This window comes from Doryrhamphus excisus, linkage group LG18 (assembly GCF_037039965.1).
Source record: "Doryrhamphus excisus strain RoL-2023G ecotype Guam linkage group LG18, RoL_Dexc_Guam_v1.1, whole genome shotgun sequence".
Lineage (NCBI taxonomy): Eukaryota > Metazoa > Chordata > Actinopteri > Syngnathiformes > Syngnathidae > Doryrhamphus > Doryrhamphus excisus.
The window spans coordinates 12,261,507-12,282,942 of record NC_136374.1 but is presented as its reverse complement, the minus strand read 5'-3'; the positions used below and the strand labels follow the sequence as shown (position 1 = coordinate 12,282,942).

General features: G+C 39.3%; 1 protein-coding gene across 1 annotated transcript in view; it reads right to left on the bottom strand.

The window, feature by feature from the left end:
* Positions 1-330: 330 nt before the first annotated feature.
* The window catches only part of tafa3a (TAFA chemokine like family member 3a), a 78,539-nt gene continuing 57,433 nt past the window's right edge, over positions 331-21,436 (bottom strand). Inside the window, exons 3-5 of the mRNA XM_058055230.2 lie at positions 5,955-6,104; positions 5,165-5,289; positions 331-1,135 (exon numbers count right to left, since the gene is read on the bottom strand). Of these exons, the coding sequence (XP_057911213.1) occupies positions 1,124-1,135; positions 5,165-5,289; positions 5,955-6,104 (287 nt within the window). The 3' untranslated portion in view covers positions 331-1,123. The remainder of the gene's footprint in view (positions 1,136-5,164; positions 5,290-5,954; positions 6,105-21,436) is intronic.

The following is a 21,436-nucleotide window of genomic DNA, read 5'->3' as shown; positions in this document are numbered from 1 at the left end:
AAATCATTTCAGTCGGCAAACATACTAAACTAGGAAGCTTGTTGCTGTGTGGTTGCTGAAAAAAAACCCGATATCAATATGTTTTATGTTTCATGACATTGATTGGCTGATATTAGCGGACACCCCTAAATAGAAGCCATCTAGTGTCTATCCAGTAATCAGGGGGATCCGTCCATTCATCATTTCCCTGCATCCATCTGTCCCAACCAGACATTCATCCATTCACATTCCACTTTTATTATATAAACATGTATTTTCTTTGGAAAGACAATTTCGAGTTATTTTAAAGAGTATCACTTGAGGTCAAATCAAAACAACAAAGAAAAAGCTCTTCATAGACGATGACTGGGTATTCTATTTCATCTGCTTCCGGAAACAAGTACAAGGTGAATGAGGTCATTTTTTCATGGATGTTGACCTATTTCCTTTCTTACCAAAAATATGAATAGTGAATCCAAAGAGACGGTATCCTCCTTTAGGTTAGATTTATTGAGATAATACTGACATTTGCAATCAATAGTGGTCGTCAGGCTTTGAAAACAACAAATACTATTTCAACCTTTTGGTAGGAGCCCTCCATGATGAACCACCACCACCCACCTTTCTACACATGGAGCCTTTGTAAAGCCAACTTGACATCCTAACAACTGTATAGTTTCAAATAAGAATGAAACATAATATATCTTCTTCATAAGGCTAAAAGGAATGAAAATGCTTGTCTCACTTGAGTGTCAACACAAATATGTATTGAGAGTCTTGGGAGAAAAAAGACTAAGGTTTCACATCACATTTTCTCTTTTTTTTTTGTTATGATCCACAGTCTTTGAGCTAATAAATATCTTCATGGCCGAGTCCTCTGGTCCATAGGAATCAAACTATAATACAAAGAGACATTTGGCAGACAGTCGAAGACGGCTACTGTTGATGCTGGAGCTAAAGTCAGGAATCTTTTGGGACATGATGTCTCCTTACACTGTCCTTTTCTTAGAATGTCCATGACCAAAGTCCTTATTAGTCTCTGGTTTGGAACAATCCTCAAAAAAAAAAATGAAAGAAAAATTATATCCAAGTGTCCTACGGTGAAATAAACGACGGCTTCTCCCAAACGAGGCTATGCTGGAAACTATCGTGTGACCTAGAAAGAAAGTATAAAAAGAGAGAAGAGTTAGTGAAGAGTTCTCGTAAACAACGGTTTGTGATATGTATAATAAAGCACTTCTCCGCACCATCAATCATATGCAAACGTGAATGACACCTTCTTCAAATTGGAGCTGTGAGTATTGGGTTTTCGGTGTCATTTTATTTCTACCAATACTCCTTCATCTGAAGGCAATCAGTTTGCAGGGAATTAAATATACAGCACTTTCACATGTAACAAATTTGTCATTTACTGGTAAGTGGTTGGCTGCACGGCGGTCGAGTGGTTAGCACACAGACCACACAGTGTGGAGTTTGCATGTTTCTCCGGGTACTCCGGTTTCCTCCCACATTCCAAAAACATGCTAGGTTAATTGGCGACTCCAAATTGTCCATAGGTATGAATGTGAGTGTGAATGGTTGTTTGTCTATCTTGTGATTGGCTGTAGCATGCCTCTCGCCCGTAGAGAGCTGGGATAGGCTCCAGCACCCCCCACAACCTTCGTGAGGATAGAAAAATGAATGAATGAATGGTAAGTGGTCCATGAAAAAGGCTTTGTGTATAATAATATACCATATACCATTTCGCAGTTTGTTCAGTGATCATTCAATGCATCATCGTTGTTGTGAAACGCAAACATAAAACTCATAGATAACTTTTCTGATGCCACAGCTTAATAAATCCACCAAATGAAAGACAAACTGGACAAACTCTCTACCTTAAACAAACACCTACCTTTGCCACTCCCAAATCCCAGGAGACATGTAGATGTGACTTACAGAGACACATTCTCTAACTTAGGCGACTATGATTCCATCTGTTCAGCGATCATCTTACATCGTTCATTAGTGGTAGTAAGAGAGAAGGGGAGGGTCTAAATCTAATCTAAAAATTACAGCAGTCACTCAGTCACAGTGATAATGTTAATCCAAAATCGGAGGAGAACATCACACAAGCCAGCGGGAGGATTTTTTTCAGTGGACGTGCAAAAAAATTAACATTTTATGGACATCTCAAAATCTTAAAACCTGTTTTTCACCAGTCAAGTTGGTTTTGGAACATAAAGCAATGCACAGTCATCAGTTTTAAATACACACCTGATCCAAATTATAAGACCAGTCTTATTTATAAGACCGATCATATCAGAGGGGGCCTGCATTGCAGTGCATGCCCATAATAAAATGATAATAATAATAAAATAGAAGAATAGTCAATCCCCTTGTAAATGTGTACTATTTAGCTTTTAAATGAAGTCTATAACATCCGTTAAACTATCATAATATCTACTTTTGATCATCTTGAAAAAAAATCTAAATTCTTCTACATTTACTTTTTCCTTTTTTTCATAACTAGCCACCATCATCAACAGCAAACACTGTAGTTAAATGAAAAAGCTAACATGATGCTCCATACATTTAAGAAAAAAACATACTGTAGATTTTGTTGGCTTTGCACTGCCAACAAAAACATTTGACAAATGTGGTCCCTTTCCGAGGTGCGTTTGCTGCCATCTGGCATTCCCAGACATCGTTGCTGTAAGGATACAGTTGGCAGCGTAACAACAACAACATAACGCCACAGTATGTTTACTCTCCATACATCAGCAAGGCAGATTACTGTTATTCATGTTTTAAAAACCCGTCTTCCATATTGGAATTGAAATACAGTACAAGCACACACAGACGTGCAATGATATGCGGTTGGTGTTTACTGTCAAAAAAAACAAACAGATGCTGCCTCACCAGCTGGACAACAACAGCTTCCAAATGCAATATAAGCATCTTTTTTGTGAGGAGGTGTGATTTCTCCACTCACTGCGTTGGGAGACACCATCTCATTTTCACTTCCATGCGCTCAGGATTGGTGAGAGCGCCCCGTGAAACTGATTCACGTCTGGCTGCTGTTGCAGCAGCTGAGACGGAAGGGAGTGCGGTGAGATGAAGCCTCGCAGCGAGCGCATTGAGGGTGTTGTGGGCGTCGCTGCGAGGGTTATTGGTGAGTAACCGGCGGAGGTGTAAGAGCAAAAAGAAGAAGAAGAAGGCTCCTCGGGGTTTGACGCTTAAAGCTGCTTATGATCACAGAACTTGACTGATTGAGGGTTCAAACAGGCATGTGCCACCATTTAAATATCGTTAAATTATTATTTCAGTACTGATGCTTTCACTGCCAACTGAGCCAGCCTGCAGCAAAGACTTAATAGGCTATTAAAAGAATCAATGGGGAAAATGTATACTTGCTATCCATCATGTAAACATGTATAATATGCGGAGTTGCAAGGTTTTGGTCCTTTAGCTGCATCTTGTGTCACCAGTTCTCCTTAAAAGTGGTCACACTATGCTTTGCTGTCACTTCTACACGGTTGCATGAAAGCAATTTTTTAAATTTTGTGGACTATTTCCAGTGTTATTTTGAGTCATGATAATGATTTCTATTTTGAAAGGTGGCAGCTGTCATCGATTACTTGTGAGAAGAGAGTCGACATGAATCAGACGGCATGAATCTATTACGCTTTTCTGATCTATAAATGTGGAATGGAATGAAATGGCCTTTATTGTCATTATACACGATGTACAACGAGATTGGAGAGCTTCTCCTTTCAGTGCAAGATATATACAGGATATATACAAAATATCCGAGATATACATATAATATTGCACAGGAGCAGATATGTATTGCAGACACCAGACTACATATTAATTTTAGTGCAATGATGAATGGGTCTTGGTGCAAATAATGAATGGTGTATACAGATGAGTAAAAGTCACATATGAATGTATTGTATTGAGTGTAGTTAAAATGTAGTTAGAATGTTGTATTCTCGCGTTAAACGAAGCCAAAGTTTCTGATGATTACGTTTGCATGTTTGGTAGTGAGATTAGAAGGACCAATCACAGTGCAGTGGGTGTGCCAAAGGCATGGCCGTGGGTGTAACAAATTAAAACAGAGCGTTTTGGAAATTCAAGGAAATTCGGCTGGAAAAGGTGCAGATTTTGGAAGATCTAGAAAGCAGGTTATTGTGTGTAGCTGCTCTATAAGAGTCCACGACTCAAAACAAAGGGCTGAAAATGAGCATGTTAGGTCCCCTGTAAAAGATACGTCTTTACTACACATGGGTTTTGACTTTTGTAATGTTTAGAGTTTTGTTGGGGAATTGTTTAGGGGCTGCACGGCGGTCGAGTAGTGGTTAGAGCGCAGACCTCATAGCTAGGAAACTCGAGTTCAATTCCACCCTCGGCCATCTCTGTGTGGAGTTTGCATGTTCTCCCTGTGCATGCGTGGGTTTTCTCCGGGTACTCCGGTTTCCTCCCATATTCCAAAAACATGCTAGGTTAATTGGCGACTCCAAATTGTCCATAGGTATGAATGTGAGTGTGAATGGTTGTTTGTCTATATGTGCCCTGTGATTGGCTGGCGACTATGTTGCACAACATTTATTATATGACTTACTAACATTCATGTCATGGCCTGGCCCACCTCTTCCAATCATGCCAAAAGAGTGGTAGCGTGTTGTCACACTAACCAAACGTGCCAGACTTGAGGTGTGAAGTGGGGCCAAGCTTAGCCCATACGATCGGCCTAGTGTAAGCACACCCTCATATTCAGATCATCTTTGCAATTGTGATGAGTTCCTCCGGCCTGCTTGTCCCTCCGCCTGTGTTTCTGCTTTGCTGTGGCAGTGTGGGAGATCCTGAATTATTAATCCGGCTAAAATAAAAGACTCGGGTCTCCTGTAGACATGAATAATAGAGGAAGTAGCTTAGTGACAGGCGTTTGCCGAGTCAAACACGGCGGGGTGTGACGGATGGCGAACAGCGGCCCAGCCCTTCATCAACATCCTAATTCCACATCCAGTCACCCACAGCCTGATGTGTGATAATTGCCTCTGTATTTAGAATGTGATGCATGCTTCCTCATCTCATTTAGTACTCAAAACTCCAAATGAAAGGGCATATTTTGTTTTACATGATTTTTATACATTTTGTGAATTGATGCAGAAGGTCCACACGGGAATGAGACAAAACCCACCTTGGTGGTCTTAACTTTGTTGCCTGTACTGCAGCTCCATCCTTTGAGGTCTGGCAGCACTTTGCACTCTTCGCCGTCCATACAGGGATGCATCTGGCACCACCACTTCTGTGCAACAATGGACGCTGTGAGAAAAGTCACAAATAGCTTGATTTGGTTGAGAAATGTGACAGGAAAATAAAAACTTTTGAATATATCGTCCTGTGTCCTTCATTCGGGACATGCTCTCACTAGATATTGTAGGATTTTGTACAAAAAGTGATGCATAGTCAGGAGGTATGGTTGATATTGGCATACAAATCAGATACCTGTTAATATCGGTATTGTTTTTTCTGCTAATAATAATTACGGATAATGCATTTTGGTTGGATACAAGTATGGAACGAGTACATTTCGTCATTATCTGTATTCATGTTTCAAGAAAATACTTATAATACTTATAATATAAGTAAACGTATACAATATATTATATATATACATATATTACTTATATAACTTATGTAAAAACTTATAATACTTATAATAATAATAATAATTATGTATTCACTCTTCATGCACTGTAATTGGCCAGTCACACACAGCAACACAGCCTATCTCTAAACGGCTCATTGTGTCATGGCCGCTGTTTTTTTTTTTTAATTTGGCATAGAAAACTTTGCTTGAAAAAATAAAGTGAACATAGAGTCACTATTGCATGTTTGCATGAATCACACAGATCATAAAAAAAATTAAAGTGCACTCTAATAAAAAATGTCAGTCTTATTTGTGAATGCAAACCCAGGAAATTTACCATCCACACAAGACGGAGCCGCTCTCGTTGTCCCCGCCACTTGACCTGGGAAACAGGAACATTTGACGGTCTGCGATCGCTCCTCTATCTTGTTCTTGTTGCAGCATCGGTGCGCGGCGATGACTTCGCAGGTTCCCGCTTTCACATGAACTAGAATTAAAAAACAACATTGGATTTAGTATTCAGGCAAGTTGCTGCCTTTATAAAGAACAAATTAGTATTGCATATACTGAAAGTGGACGATTGAAAATGCACAAATTATCAACATAAAACTACAGTGGAACCTTGGTTAGTGTCATTAATGTGATGCTAACTGGAGGCAGCAGTGTCTGTGTTGATTTTGTTGCTATGTCATATCTTTGGAAACAGTCGCGTCTTCAATAAAGGTAAAAGTAAATGTCATTTATTGTTTCATTTGACATTTATATGCAGTTGTATCTGTTTTATGCATATAAAACCACAATTGTAAAAGTCTAAAAATGTGTTTTGTCTTAGCATTGCTAAAGCTAGTGGTTAGTTAACAAAGAACTACAGTAATGATATCATAAATGGGCGACGGCACTAACTTACGGTTCCTGTCTCCAAGGTAGCAAGCTGCTAACAACGACTATTTGTCATAAAAATACATAAAAAAAACACCTTGATACACACTGTGTATCAATAACATGACGTGACACATGTAAGCTAACTGGCTAACTCCCTTGGCTAACTCAATAGAATTTTTAAAAGTAGGCTTTAACAAACACAGACTATTGGATTGGAAACCATCACTCTTGTGTGTAAACACTTCCACTGTCCAAACAGCAAGGTTTTAATGATACAGACCGACTGTAGCGCTTATCTCCCATGACTCTGCGAAGCTTTCATTGTTGAATACACACAGGCTTGCTCACCAAGCACTTATACATTATGCATGCAGACCCCAGGAGTTCACATACACAGCGCAAACACACGTCGGCAAAATGTTCAATAACATCACTCTATTGAGGAGTGATTTGTCTCAGAGAGAGAGAAAAAAAAAGCAGCCGGTCCAGAAATCTGGCATTGTGGACCAAAAGGATGGTCAGACAAGCTTTCCGCAGCTGTAGATTTCTGTGTTTGGTGTTGAAAGAGTCCTTTGAGGGGCCTTTGGAGTAATTTCTCAGTACAGTAGTCCTGCCTCTAACATCCAAACATCACAGCTAGTTGAAATCCAGGTCATCCCCCGCGTGGTGGAACCCGGTCCAGCCCCTCATGGCATCATATCCTTGAGATGCAACTAATCCACTGACCCCACACTCCAACCAGAGTATGAAAGATATAGAACAACATCTGGTACACCTGCACAACTAATGGGAACTGACACAGGAGCTGTATTAGAAATGCATGCTTGTAGATGCCTGCAATGTGTGGCAGATATTATTTTCATGCGACAGTACTCCCTCATTTATCATGGTAAATTCATTACAGACCTGACCTATTAATTTCCACCAAGTAGGATTCCTAATTTATAAAGCAAATATTTTCATACTTAGAGCAAGTAAAACTAGAAAGCCTGTTTACAGACTTGTAAATACAAATTTTCGACACGAAATAACATCGCTACACTCGTATTCCCCAATAAAGTAGACATCATCTGCGAAAAAAGGACATTTCAGACATAAATAAGACTGGTGCTCATGTGTGTTGTAATAGATGTATTCCGTATGTGTGGAGGACAGGAAGTGATGTCAAGGTTTTTATCTCGGAGTGGATTATGGCTGCAACAATTTTCACCACATTGCGTTTTACGGCTCCAAAGCAAGGAACGTTTTACAGTGCCCGATGACAACATGAAGGTGTGGAGAAGCAGAGAAATACGAGAACGCAGCTTGTCTTAGCCGTAAATGCACATTCTGTGTTTACATTGTTCGCAATGGCTCGCAAGATTCCGTACCATTCATTCATTCATTCATTCATTGTCTTCGGGCGAGAGGCGGGCTCCACCCTGGACTTGGTCGCCAGCCAATCACAGGGCACACATAGACAAACAACCATTCACACTCACATTCATACCTGTGGACAATTTGGAGTTGCCAATTAACCTAGCATGTTTTTGGAATGTGGGAGGAAAACGGAGTACCCGGAGAAAACCCACACATGCAGCCTGATTCTGTACCAACAAAAGACAAATATTTTAATCTGTCAACAGCATTTCATTCTGGACTGTTCTGTGAACAGGGGCCAGTATGCAGCTAGACTAGCCGAAAAACTGTTGCTGAAGCCTGACGCCATTCCGACATTACTTGGTCGTGTTGAAGAGTCAGAAGAGCAAGCGGTAAGTAAAAATGTATCAGTGTCCTAACTTTGTTTAGTTTATGTAAGTCATGGAACAAACACGGTTGCTTGTGTAGCATTATAGAGTGTGCATACACTCGGGGGTTGCTAATAGGCATTTCCCACAGCAACCAGTGGGTCTACCCAAGTTTTTTAAACACTGGTAGCCTGTAAAAAAGTGTATTGATCAAATTACATGTTACCGATGCTGGTAAGGTTCTAGGTTAGCTTTATTTAAAGATATGTAGTGAAGCCTTTATTTTTTTTTACAAAGCTATCCTTTGAGAAGTGGTAGCCACATACACAGGCACATACGTATCTCTGTTATAACCTCATTAAAAAGTCAATTTTACATAAAAGGTGACCTTTAAATTAAGTCCAATCAAAAATCTATACTGCTGTTCTATATTCATTGCATTCTTTCATCTGTATTCCAAGCATGCATTTACACCTAAAAGCTGAACTAAGCGGGTAAAAAAAAAACACTGCAAACAAAACAGAAAACGTTATTTGAACACTTTTGAGGTTCCTTTCAGAGAAAAAACTTGATTACAACCGTAAAGATTTTCAATTTGGATCCTGATTTGGAGCACAGATTGGAGCCAGTTTTCATCTTCCCATTAGCTGGCAATTGGGAGATCTCATTTACAACATTAAAAACATTTCTCCCTCCGATCAATACGGCACCATTCACACTCACACGAAAACAACTGTGACCCCTGTGAGTTTGCTTTGTAACTTTAGTAAACATACTTATGCACAATAAAGAAATAAAGCATGTTTTTGAACGTTTTGCATGTAAAGAATGTTTTGTCCTTGGTGTGATTATCTTTTGAGGCATCGCACGCCCATTGTCAAGTTAATTTGCAAATAGTCGAAATTGCGTGGCTGGAATATTTAGATGTGCACGCGGACAATCGGCAATCATGGAGCAGAGTAAAATAAGTCAGGAGTGTTTGTTGTCAGTTTAGAAAAAATCATCTCACCAAAACACAGAGGAACACTGCAGCACATACAGAACAGGACAATATTATTTCTGCTCCAATGACAGTATTTGAACAAAAAACTTCCTGCTTCCTTTTTGTCTGGGACTCAATCGGCTGTTTGGGGTCGACTATGTGAAGAGAAGGGTTGGCTGCTAATTAAAAATGAGTCTGCTGGACGAGGTCACAGACTCCGTAGCCGGACTTCAACCCGTGAACAGGATGGGAGGTCAGAGAACAGGACACGGGAGGTTTGGAGTGGGGGGGTTGTCGGTCTCAGCTGGTAAGCCTTCAACTGAGAAGTTGTGCCAGGGTAAAAAGTCATTTTGTAAAAAGATAAGAGAATCTTTACAAAGAATTTTGAAAAAGTGTGGATGATACAAAAAAAAGCAGCAGTGCAGAGATTCAATGGAGTAAAATAGTGTCATTTATTTAAATCTCTCCCAATAATATTCAAATGACTAAAGGCGAGCTTTTTGGGGAAGCAGAATGTGAGATGAGATGAATGTTATGTTTCCGAATGAGACACTTTTGCATTTCTCAACTAGAATGAATGTTATTTTGCCCAGGGAATTGAACTAAAGCTACACATTACACATCAACCACAGCATGACATTTTATCTTATTACAGTGTTTTTGCCTGACAGGCTGATCTTCTGACAGTGAGACTTCTATATGAAAAATACATCCCTCGCATCCCCATTGCATTTTTTTCCAAAATAATTAATTAATAAATAACTGCTGTTTCATAGTTGACGATATTAAAATATTGACAGTGAGCCATAGCATGTCTGACATGACATATAGAAACAAAGTCTTCCTCCCACTCTGACGAAGTGCTAACTATTAGGTTTCTTACTTTATCTTTCTTTTCCACTCCATTTGAATCCCTTTATGAAAGGGTGAATGAAAACTAATTTATGGGGATCACAATTGATGAAAACATGAGCTGGAAATCTCATATTACAAATATACAACATAAGGTGGCCAGAAATATTAAAATATTGAACAAAGCAAAATTTGTTCTCAATCAGAAATCACTCCACACTCTTTATTGCTCTCTGGTTCTACCATATCTTACTTATTGTGTGGAAATATGGGGTAATAACTATAAAAGCAATCTTCACTTGCTAAATGAACCGCAAAAAAGGTCAGTCAGGATAATTCATAATGCCGCCAACATAGAACATAATAACATAATAACTTAAACCTGCTGATATAGTTAATCTTCAAACAGCTAAAATAATGCATAAGGCTAAAAAATAACTAATTACCTAAAAATGTCATCCAATACTTCTCTACAGGAGAGGAGAAATATGATCCCAGGGAAGAACTACATTTGAAACACTTATATACTAGGACTACGTTAAAAAGCCATAGCATTTCAGTATGTGGAATCAAACTATGGAATGGATTGAGTAAGGAACTCAAACAATGCACAACGATGAGCCAATTCAAGAAACAATACAAGCAGTTGATGTTTGCTAAATACAAGGATGAAGAGTCTTGAACCAGTCATGATGTGCTATATATATCACTATATTGACACTTACTATGGTACCCATTATGTCATTGGATGGTCATATCACCTTGAACTATATACCTTAAACTATATTTGGAAAGCAGGAAGTGAACAAATGTAACAGTTACTGATTGTAAAAGTACCAGATAGAGGGGTAGGATTTAAAAAGCTTTGCTTCTTCCTACTCCTTTTGAACATGTGGAACTGTGAACTGATTATGTGATGCATTCAATTGTAATCTGATGTTCAAATGAAATAAAAACATTACCATTATCATTTGTTTGGGTTTAAAATAGACAAATTGAAGGTATCTTAATATGGGATCCTGTAGATGTATGAAATGTATGTAGAAGTACATAGGTAGGTTGGAAGGTGGGTTTGTTGGGGGTGGATGAAAGGATGGATATGTATGTAGGTAGGCAGTGTTGTGTTGAAAAGTGTTGCCGGATGTGCACCGCTGCTAATGTTAAACCCTAAGCACTATCTATTATTTACATGACACACTAGATCTCTTTCACACGTGAGCGTACAAATGATTTGCTTTCCTTCCGTCGACCTTGCAGGCAACATACAGTCATACAGGAAGCTCTACTGGGACGATAATAAGTCCATGTGTTGTGTACAAGGACGCACTGACAAAGCACAGAGACATATGTATGTACAGTGTGTGTGTGTGTGTTTGTGTGAGTATGATAACAGTCGTTGATGTCATGTTTGTTATGTGGTCCGGCAAACCACCACGGTGACCCTGTAATCCGGATGAAGAACAAAGCTGCACTTCATTCGCTATCAGGACAGAGGTGGACGTGGGCAAGAGGTCCTGTCTTGTGTTTGTGTGTGTGTGTGTAGGTGGGTGTACATGATCAATACATTTCTATTAAAGCACTTAGGACTGCCAGGAGTTAGAATCACATCAGCAGGAAGGAGATGGGACAGAAAGAAAGGTGAAAGGACAGAGACCACTAATGAGGACTGGCGTACAGCCCAACCCTCCCAGACGATCAATGCAACCCTCTGCAGCACATTCATATCCATTGACTGCTGATTGATAAATGCCAATATATAAGCACAGCCATTTAAAACTGAGGATGTCTGCTCCTCGCATGTCTGCTTTTTTATTACCCAAATTAAAAAATAGATTAAATAGCAAATATGTCACGAGAGACATTCATGTACTTTATTATTAATAAGCAGCGTTTTGAAGAAGTTGATTAGTAAGTTGTGTACTGCTCATTCCTTTTCCAAGGGCAATGCTAATTTATAAATAAACATGTACACAAATGCACTATTTATTTTTATTGGACCAGTCATATTGCTGTCAAGCATATTTTCTTTGTAAGATAAGTGTACACACTCAAGCATGGTAGTGGTAGTGTCAATATGTGGTGCTGCATGAGTGCTGTCAGCACTGGGGAGCAAATGACGAAGATCCGACATGTGACTATATGACAATGTGAAGCAGAGTATGACCCCATATTTTGGAAAACTGGTCTGCATGAAAGGCTTCTGAAATTTTCTGTTTATTATTATGATTAGACTTCTCATTAGCCACGTTTACATGGAGCCAAATATTCCAATTCCATTCGGGTTATTTGCTCAAACGGAAAGAATGTAACCTTTGTAGACATTCCGAAAGAAAAGTGCCAATGCGAATATCCGAATATATAATCGGATTCAATATTCCTTTCCCCAATCCGATTGAGGAATCTTCTACCCACTCAATCGGAAAGTTGTCAGACTGCGTTCTTCTTGTTTTTCTTCTTCTGTTGTTTATTGGCCGGTTGGCAAGCAGCTTTCGTGTGCATTGCCGCCATCTGTGGACCAGAACCCTTCTATACGCCATTCACAAGTCCAGTTTTATTAAAAAAGAAAATACATATCTATATAAAACATGTGCCGAGCTTAATTATAAAATATTAGCAAGATTGAACTTTATCTTTTCCTGTTTCCGAATGCGTTCTTTCAGCGAATGCTGAGATATGACGTAACACGCAGCTCGAGACGTTCTTCGATTTAAAAAAATGGAGGCGAGCAATCGGCACTGGACTGCTGCGGAAAGTTTGTTTTTGATTCAAACTAAATTTCAAGACTGGACGAACGAAAAACTGGCAATACAGAGTTATTCCCACAAGTGAAAGAAAAACTCGAGGAAGTCGGTATCACGTGATGTTGGTGTTTACGCTTGCCCTGGGCATGCCCTATTGACTATTCTGGTTGATTATAGCGGCGCATGTAGACACGCAATTGGACTATTCCTTTTCATGTATAACATTGCTTTCGGAAAGAGAAAAACTCCTCATGTAAACGTGGCTATTGTCTTGTTTAAAGAAACGACCAATGGTCTTGCAGGTCTTTCAGAAATAAATAGAAAGACTGAAAATAATCGTTCAAATTAAAAACATGACACATTCAGTCATTCGACAGTACATTCATGATCGTTATAAAGTAAATGTTTGTTTGCGATGCAACTTCATTCAGTAAAATTTTAAAAGACATGCTCAAGCAGATTAATTTAGTGCTTAATAACAATGTGTTGCCAGATGTTTCAGTGGATAGTGAATTGACACTGCTACACAAGCTGTACACTGACTCCTATGTATCTATACACTATCATATGCTATAATATATGTAAATGTACTTTCCATAGTATTGTCTCTTGACACAATACAGTATGCATTTAAATTAAAATACAATTTGTTGTAACGCCAATAAATCCAGCACAGAAAGCAGCACATCCATTACACTGTGACTGTGTCCATTGTACCTTGTTGCCAAGCTCCAATTGTCTGTATGAGTGGACTAATCATTAGGGTTAGCCACCAGTGGTGTGCAAGCTACAATCAAACAATTGATTTAACATGCAGGTGGGGCGGCATCGTTTTAACAAGCATGTCCCAGCTGTCAGCTGCACGGCTGACTCTATCAGCCTCATCTGGCCACTCGAGCACAAGAAGATACAGTGATGGAATAACAACACGGACAACAACAGTGTCTGTCTGTTGACGCTAAAAGACACTTCGTTGAACATGAAGACGATACGCAGGGGAGCTAAACCATGTAAAACCTGTAAGACCTTCATTAATAAGTCAGAAAACATTTTCACTGCGCTATTTTAGGAACCTTAATCCTCAACACTAATTGCTCATTTCCTGTCAATTTCCGCAAATGGAGAAAAGACACCTCCGTGGAATCTTACACCAGTATTCCTAACTCCATCCCTCCTGGTTTTACAATGATACATTTGGAAGCAGCAAGCTGAAAAACAGCAGCTGTTGAACATCAGAGACAACAAGGGACACATTGTCAACATCAGCAGTGAAACCACCCGTATTGACACTCAAGTGCTAGATGACATCTAGCCGACGCAGTAAATACAACCACAAGGGAAATCAGACAACGTCAATACAGCAGGAAAGTCCTTGTATGGAAGAGGAAGATGATGAAAAGATGAAGAAACGACAGGATAACTCTTTTATGTTAACTCACAATGAACACTGTTGGCTACTTAATTGGTATTCTTTTGACAAGGCAACGGTAAAAACTACAGCTGCTACTGCAACATAAAGACAAGGGACAGCGAGGCTTGAATATCAATCGTCTCTTACATAACATGAGACAGGAAGATGATGAGATTAGGAGGCTGCTTCCATGGAAAACTGCACAACTGTGATGCTGAGTCATGGACATCCAAGCAACAAAGGGGCAAAAAGCCTTTCCGTTTCTGTATTAGACGCACATAGAAAGGAATTCATTATCATAGATGTGCTCTTTGTAGAAGCAAGAGTTTATGAAATATGAGAAGCAGTTTCTAATTTTGAGCGTTTTGGAAATTCAGCTGGAAAAGGTGCAGATTTTGGAAGATCTAGAAAACAGGTTATTGTGTGTAGCTGCTCTATAAAAGTCAAAACAAACACTACAACATTACAAAACATTACAAGACATGTTTTTACTGCACATGCGTGTGCCATGGGTTTTGACTTTTGTATTATTTAGAGTCTTTGTATTTATTTCTGTGATTAATTGTTTGGGGGCTGCACGGTGGTCGAGTGGTTAGCACATAGACCTCACAGCTAGGAGAACAGGGTTCGATTCCACCCTCAGTCATCTCTGTGTGGAGTTTGCATGTTCTCCCCTTGCATGCGTGGGTTTTCTCCGGGTACTCCGGTTTCCTCCCACATTCCAAAAACATGCTAGGTTAATTTGCGATTTCCAAATTGTCCATTGGCATGAATGTGAGTGTGAATGGTTGTTTGTCTATATGTGCCCTGTGATTGACTGGCGACCAGTCCAGGGTGTACCCTGTCTCTCGCCCGAACACAACTTCCTCCTCGTGAGGAAAAGCGGTAGAAAAATGTATGAATGCGTTTCTAATGTTGATATTAAGTTTGTTCAAGAAATTACCAACTTTCTAAAATGGCGTCTTTCTTTGAATTGTAAATACTCCCTTGCAACTTCATGCTGTGAATTTCACTTATAACAATTATTTATTGTTTTAAATACATGCTGTGACCATGCACTAACAGGTATATTCATAATAATATGTAATACTTACAGTATTTTGATAATTTTATTCTTCCCTGAACGCACAGATTTCACAGAGCCTAGGTAGGATCTGGAAAGGAACTGACGCTACTTTCGTCAACAATAGCGGTGTAAAAAGCACGTGTCTGTTTGAAGCTACTAATCACGGCAGACTTTATGAGAGCCAGAGCCTTATCTTTTTGAGCCTGAATATAGCGAGGATGAGCTCCAAGTTTTAGAAGCTGAACCTGCAAGAAGAGAGAGAGTGATGGGGAGCAAGTCATTACACCGGCATGAGTTTGGTGGAGTACATGTGGAGCTGGGTAAAAACGTGTTTAGTAACATGCACGGTACATAGCGCTGTGCAGACACTCAACAACTCAATTGGGGAAGCATGACCACTTTTTTTTCACTTGAAATGTGTTTTTTTCAGTACACAGTGAGTGGTAACGGTAACCTGGAGTGTAGCATTAGGTACACTTGTGCAGTAGCATCAAGCATTCTGAATGTACGGCTCACTGAATTACAAAAATATTTCATTTATAAATTCAGAAATTCACTTATCATGGTTGTGGCAGAAATAAATTAACCATGATGGATGTAGTAGGTGTTTTAAATGGGACCTATTGTGCTATAGAGCAGTGACACACAATAACCAGCACAGAAAACTTTCTAGTTCTTCCAGAATCTGCACCTATTCCAGCTGTATTTATTTGGATGTCATGCTTCACACGTAAATGGTCTGTTTTAATGTATTCCGCCCACGGCCCGCCTCCATTCACACCCACTCTGCTTTGGTTGGTCACACTAGCTGCAAAGCCAACTTTATAGGAGTTTATAATAAACATTTTTAAACTTTATAGGAGTTTATAATAAACTTTTTAAAATGTCTGCTTTTAACATACAGCTTTATGTGTTGACAGTCCGAAGTTTCTAAAGAAAAGTGGTTACTTCTAGACATCTCTGGTAAGCAGCTTTGGCATTTTAGCGTTTTTAGCAGTTTTGGTAATTGGTAACATATAATGTGGTCATTATACTTTTTTTGTGTGAGTTATTTTGCGCCATGGCACAAAATTAATTCTAATTCCTAAATCCCAATTCATAACTTAATAACTTCATAACTTAACACTGATAAATAGTTACTTATTGTTTGCTCTTCACAATTTTGACTCTTCGACACAACCAAGTAACGTTGGGAAGGCGTTTGTCGGCTAGTCCAGCTGCATACTGGCCCATGTTCACAAAACAGTCCAGTGTGAAATGCCGTTGACAGATTAAAATTCAGGAATCAGGAACTCTAACCATTAATGCCTGATGGTGGCGTCTTTAGTAAACAATCCTTAGTCTTTAGTCAACAAATGAGGCTTTCCCTCAATCCAAATAAACACTTTTTACAAGCCATTGCGAGCAACGTAAACACAGAAGCAAAGCTTCAACCACGTCCATATAGAAGCCTGCTCATCTGTGACATCACAAAGGAACAGTTTTGCAACACCCTCTGAAACGGAGCGTTTTAAACCATCCCAAACTTCTTTCAGGGCTCACTTCCAAATGTTCAAACCTCATTATCTCTAACTTTGCCATTGTTTAACATGAGAATACAACATCGTAACTACAATTATAGGTTAGAAAAGTGGAAAAAATCATAATAGGTCCCGTTTAAGAACCAATCATAAACACTGAGACACACTTCAGTAATGTACTTATCACTTACTAGAACTGCTAGGGGACTCTACACTATTATTTTTTGTCTAACTCTGCTAATAAAAACAAAAATGATATAAGCCAAAATGTGCTTGCCTGCACTGCAAATATGACAAATATTTAACTGAATGAACATCAACCCCTTTACTATTTTTTAGCATCCATGTCATCATGAAGCAATCTTGTTCATCCTGTTAGGCATGAAGTAATTGCTCTGACACTGTGAGAGCCCGATACGGCGAGAAGCCCCGATCAAAAATGTGCCTTTTTCCACACTCCACATGCAGAAGTACATCAAAACACAAAATGGAGAGTGCAGCAGACATAAATCCAGGAGGTCCAGGCCTCTATGAAATCCCAATGATTCATACAGTTTGCTCCACATTTCGGTAATCCATTTAAGGTTGAAAGCTGCTATGTTGATCGCAGCTCATAAAAGTATATTCCTCTGCTAGCAGCCTGCCAGTGATACTAAAAAGAACGGCAGCAGCAGGAGTTCAAAAGATGACTGTCAGTGGGTATTAAATAATAAGAGACAGGTAAAACAACTCACATTAAAGAGACAGATGTAACAAAGGCCTGAATGTTCATTGATGGTGCCTGGTGAGAAACAAATGACCAAGTCGGACTTTAATTGAATTAGAGAGTTCCGAAAAGACTAATTTTAGAGGCTGTAAACCTGCAGAGCAGACAATCAGACATGAGATGTAAGGCTGAATGTACTGAAAGGAAAAGAGGCAGGGTGAACCCTCTAATGGTTTGAATTTTTAAGGGAAAAACATCAGTGGAAAGACTACCCTTTATATCTAAAAAAGCCCTCCTTTCATGTATTTGAACATGGAAGTCATACGCGAGGGGTGTAACTGTACGCCATAATCATGGTTCAATACGCACCTCGGCTTTAAAGTCTTGTTTCAGTTCATTTGGTGCAGTAACTGAGTTAATGTATGACTATACAGCAAGGCAGTAATACTAATAAATTCTTGTTCCTCATGTAACATGTTCCTCTGCACCATAATGAATATTCCATACCTAATAATCTGATTACAAACCGTGCACCGTTATACTCACATTGTATAATGTCATTGTCATTATCTTTGACATTATATATCTTTTCTCCACATAGAATTATGTTAAAAATAATAAGAATGAAGCTGCACGGTGTTGGAGTGGTTAGCACACAGGCTTCACAGCTAGGAGAACCGAGTTTAATTCCACCCTCAGCCATCTCTGTGTGGAGTTTGCATGTTCTCCCCGTGCATGCGTGGGTTTTCTCCGGGTACTCCGGTTTCCTCCAACATTCCAAAAACATGCTAGGTTAATTGCCGACTCCAATGGCTCCTGTGATTGGCTGGCGACCAGTCCAGGATGTACCCCGCCTCTTGCCCCGCCTCGTCATGAAAAAATGAAAAACACTTGAACTTGTCAACCCATTAGAAATTGCAGGAGGTCATCAATAGATCAATATAACAGTCACAGTGTCCTCTTACAATGAACACTAATCTCATCATGCAGCAACTTAACACGCAAATGGTTTACCTAAGAAACAATATGAGTTTTAAAAATCCAACTATTTTAAAGTTTTCTCATAATGAATTGTGTCTGCGCAAAGAATTTCATCGGAGGACAACCAGCATAGAAAATTGATGGATGGATGGCTGGAGGGAGGCTGACATCACTGCAGCGCCCCGGGAGGCACCAATGAATGCTTTGTTCAGACCCAATGCTTTACGGGAACACCTTTAAATTGATATATTCTTTTCATTTTAAACAAGTCATGGAGCTTGTTTGTATGTTTCTTAGATACAGCTTTTGAGTATTAAGTTGCTGTGTGATGAGTTTAGTGTTTTACGTAAGATGACACCAAACATCAAACTGTTTGGTGAGTAAAACAACATTTAAAAGATTAGTAGTAGCACCGCTTTCAGTACTGAGATTCTTTTGTTCCGTGTGTTTTGCTGATTTGCTTCATTAAAAAGATCGTTCATCGTCCAACTGATCCTCATCCTTACAACGTCCGGGCAGACGCCACAATATTCATTCCTTTGTAATGCCACGCCATGTTATATTGCATTTTTGTATTTTATAGACGGTTTGCATAATTGCAACGTGTTTCAACTTAATACCCAAACAAGAAGAAATGTACAATATTAAAAAGGGAGATAACACTTTATGATGGTTTGTGTCATCTATTCATGTGGGAGGGAGTCTTTAAAAATTGCTTGGAAAAGGGCAAGCAAAACAGTGCACAGTGCATATGCACATATATTATTTATTGTGGCTTATTATTCATGTGAGAGCAACCGAAGCGAGAACTCTGGCCTGGCGAGACACTAAAATAAAGTTTGAGTGTTGCTTGCTCATCAGACTTATTATCCTCACAGGTCAGATTGCTGGTTGACAGAGCTGAAATGAGTTTTCTTGTTTCTCCCACTAAGGATGATCTCTGGAAAGGTGGACTATAAAAACAGATGAGTAGCCTCTCACACACCCCCCGCCGCCACCCCCGGAGTGTATGTGCTTTAGAAGAACCATTCCACTGCAGCCATCACTTACTGATTAATTGGAGTAAGAGCAGCAAGTACAGTTATCCAGCAACCTAGTATTTCTTTTTCACTCTTAAAAAGTACAGCTCAATGTTCACAGACACACTCAAAGAACCATTCTGGCACATTTTATTCACATGCAATTTTCTCCCCCTAATAGCGCGCGACACCGCCGGCACATTTGTCACAATCTCATTTTCAACATTGCGAGGTTGAGTACACTCGGAGGCATGTTAGTGGTTTTCCTCTTGATTTACTGCAGGTACTTGACTTAACACAGAGTCATTCTGTGTGATTGTCTAACATTACTTTTGTTGATGAAAAAGTCACGTCTGAGACTTTTGAAAAAGTCAGATAGCTAAATAACAATATTAAATACCGAATAATAGTAAGATCATCTGTAATACTGCACAATGAAGTAGCTTGAATTGACCTACAGTATTAACCATTTACTGGCAAATTTAATTGCACTCTAATCAGTAAAAAAGCAGATATATTTCAATGGAAAATAAGTACCGTATTTTCTGGACTATTAGTTGCCCCGAGGCCAAAAATGCATCATTAGGTAGGAAAAAAACATACATAAGTCGCACTGGATTATAAGTCGCATTTTTTTTTTGTAATTTATTTTACAAACTACTTGACCAAAACAGACATTACATCATCTCATCCCACGTACATATAGCCTTGATGCAACCTGCACACAGCAAAAGTTCCTCCTGCACTAAAAGTGCTATGTCGTGTCTGCATTCACCCAAATTCGCTCAAATATTGCTGACATTTTTTGAACGTAGACGGCACGTACTTACAAGTACATAAATTCCACTATTTTTAATTTCTCAATTAATAGTATCAGCGTGACTCTTTGTGTAATTGATGAGCAGTCAATAAAAACTGTAATGCTGAGCTCGGATAAATGTCATGTAGTGGTCCTGCTCAGATAATAACAATAGATAGCCCCGAACAAATGGAAAGAACTGGTCACAAAAAGGCGGTGTACACCTCACTAAATGCCACGAATGTGCTTCAAATAATTTCTGCTCCCGTCTCAAGGATACTATGCATTTTAAATGTAAATTCAATATTTAACTGGACACATTTTTGAAATCCGAATTGTGTTCTGCTCTCCAAATATAGCAATGGAATCTTTATTTTCCTTGTCCCTTAAGATGCAACGTCTCATTTTCCATGGTGTCACATAAAATTTAAAAATTAAGAATAGTTGTATAAAACCCTCAGTTTAAAGGGCAAGTCAACAAATTCAAGCAGGAGGTGGCACTCATTTTCTTTTCAGTATTTATTTTATATTTCATATAGAGTAGTGATTCAATTTAGTAATGTTTACATAGCAAACAAGAAACATATTCAGCATAATTATCTATACATTGCTGCACCCGCCGCAGGACACTACTGATTGTTAAATAGAAATGAATGCAAACTGTGTTAGCGGTTTAATGATTGTTTTTTTCCACATTGACCTTGACCATTGCTTTGATGTGTCTGCATCTGCAGCTATGGCATCCAGCCAGTAAGACACCACTAACGAGTGCACTGTTGAAAGGCTTTTACAGGCACGATCAACGGGCCTCCGTGCCGGCCTTCGCCACGCATGCTGGCCTCAAACACGAAGTCGGTGTCTTCTATGTCCTCCCTCATCTGACATGCTCACACGTGGCGTAGCTGTCATGTCGGTCATAAACGGCTGCCATTGCTGCACATCAAATGCATTGTAGGGCTCTGTTGGTGCATGGATCTAGACCACAGGGAGGTCTACAAAGAAGTACAACATAGAGAAGAATGTGGATGCTTCACATCACGGCTATGAATCACAGGCTCCACTCTTCTGTGTGATAAATGTGCAGAGAAATGGAAGCACAAACAGGAACAACATCATTCTGTGAGGTCAACCAC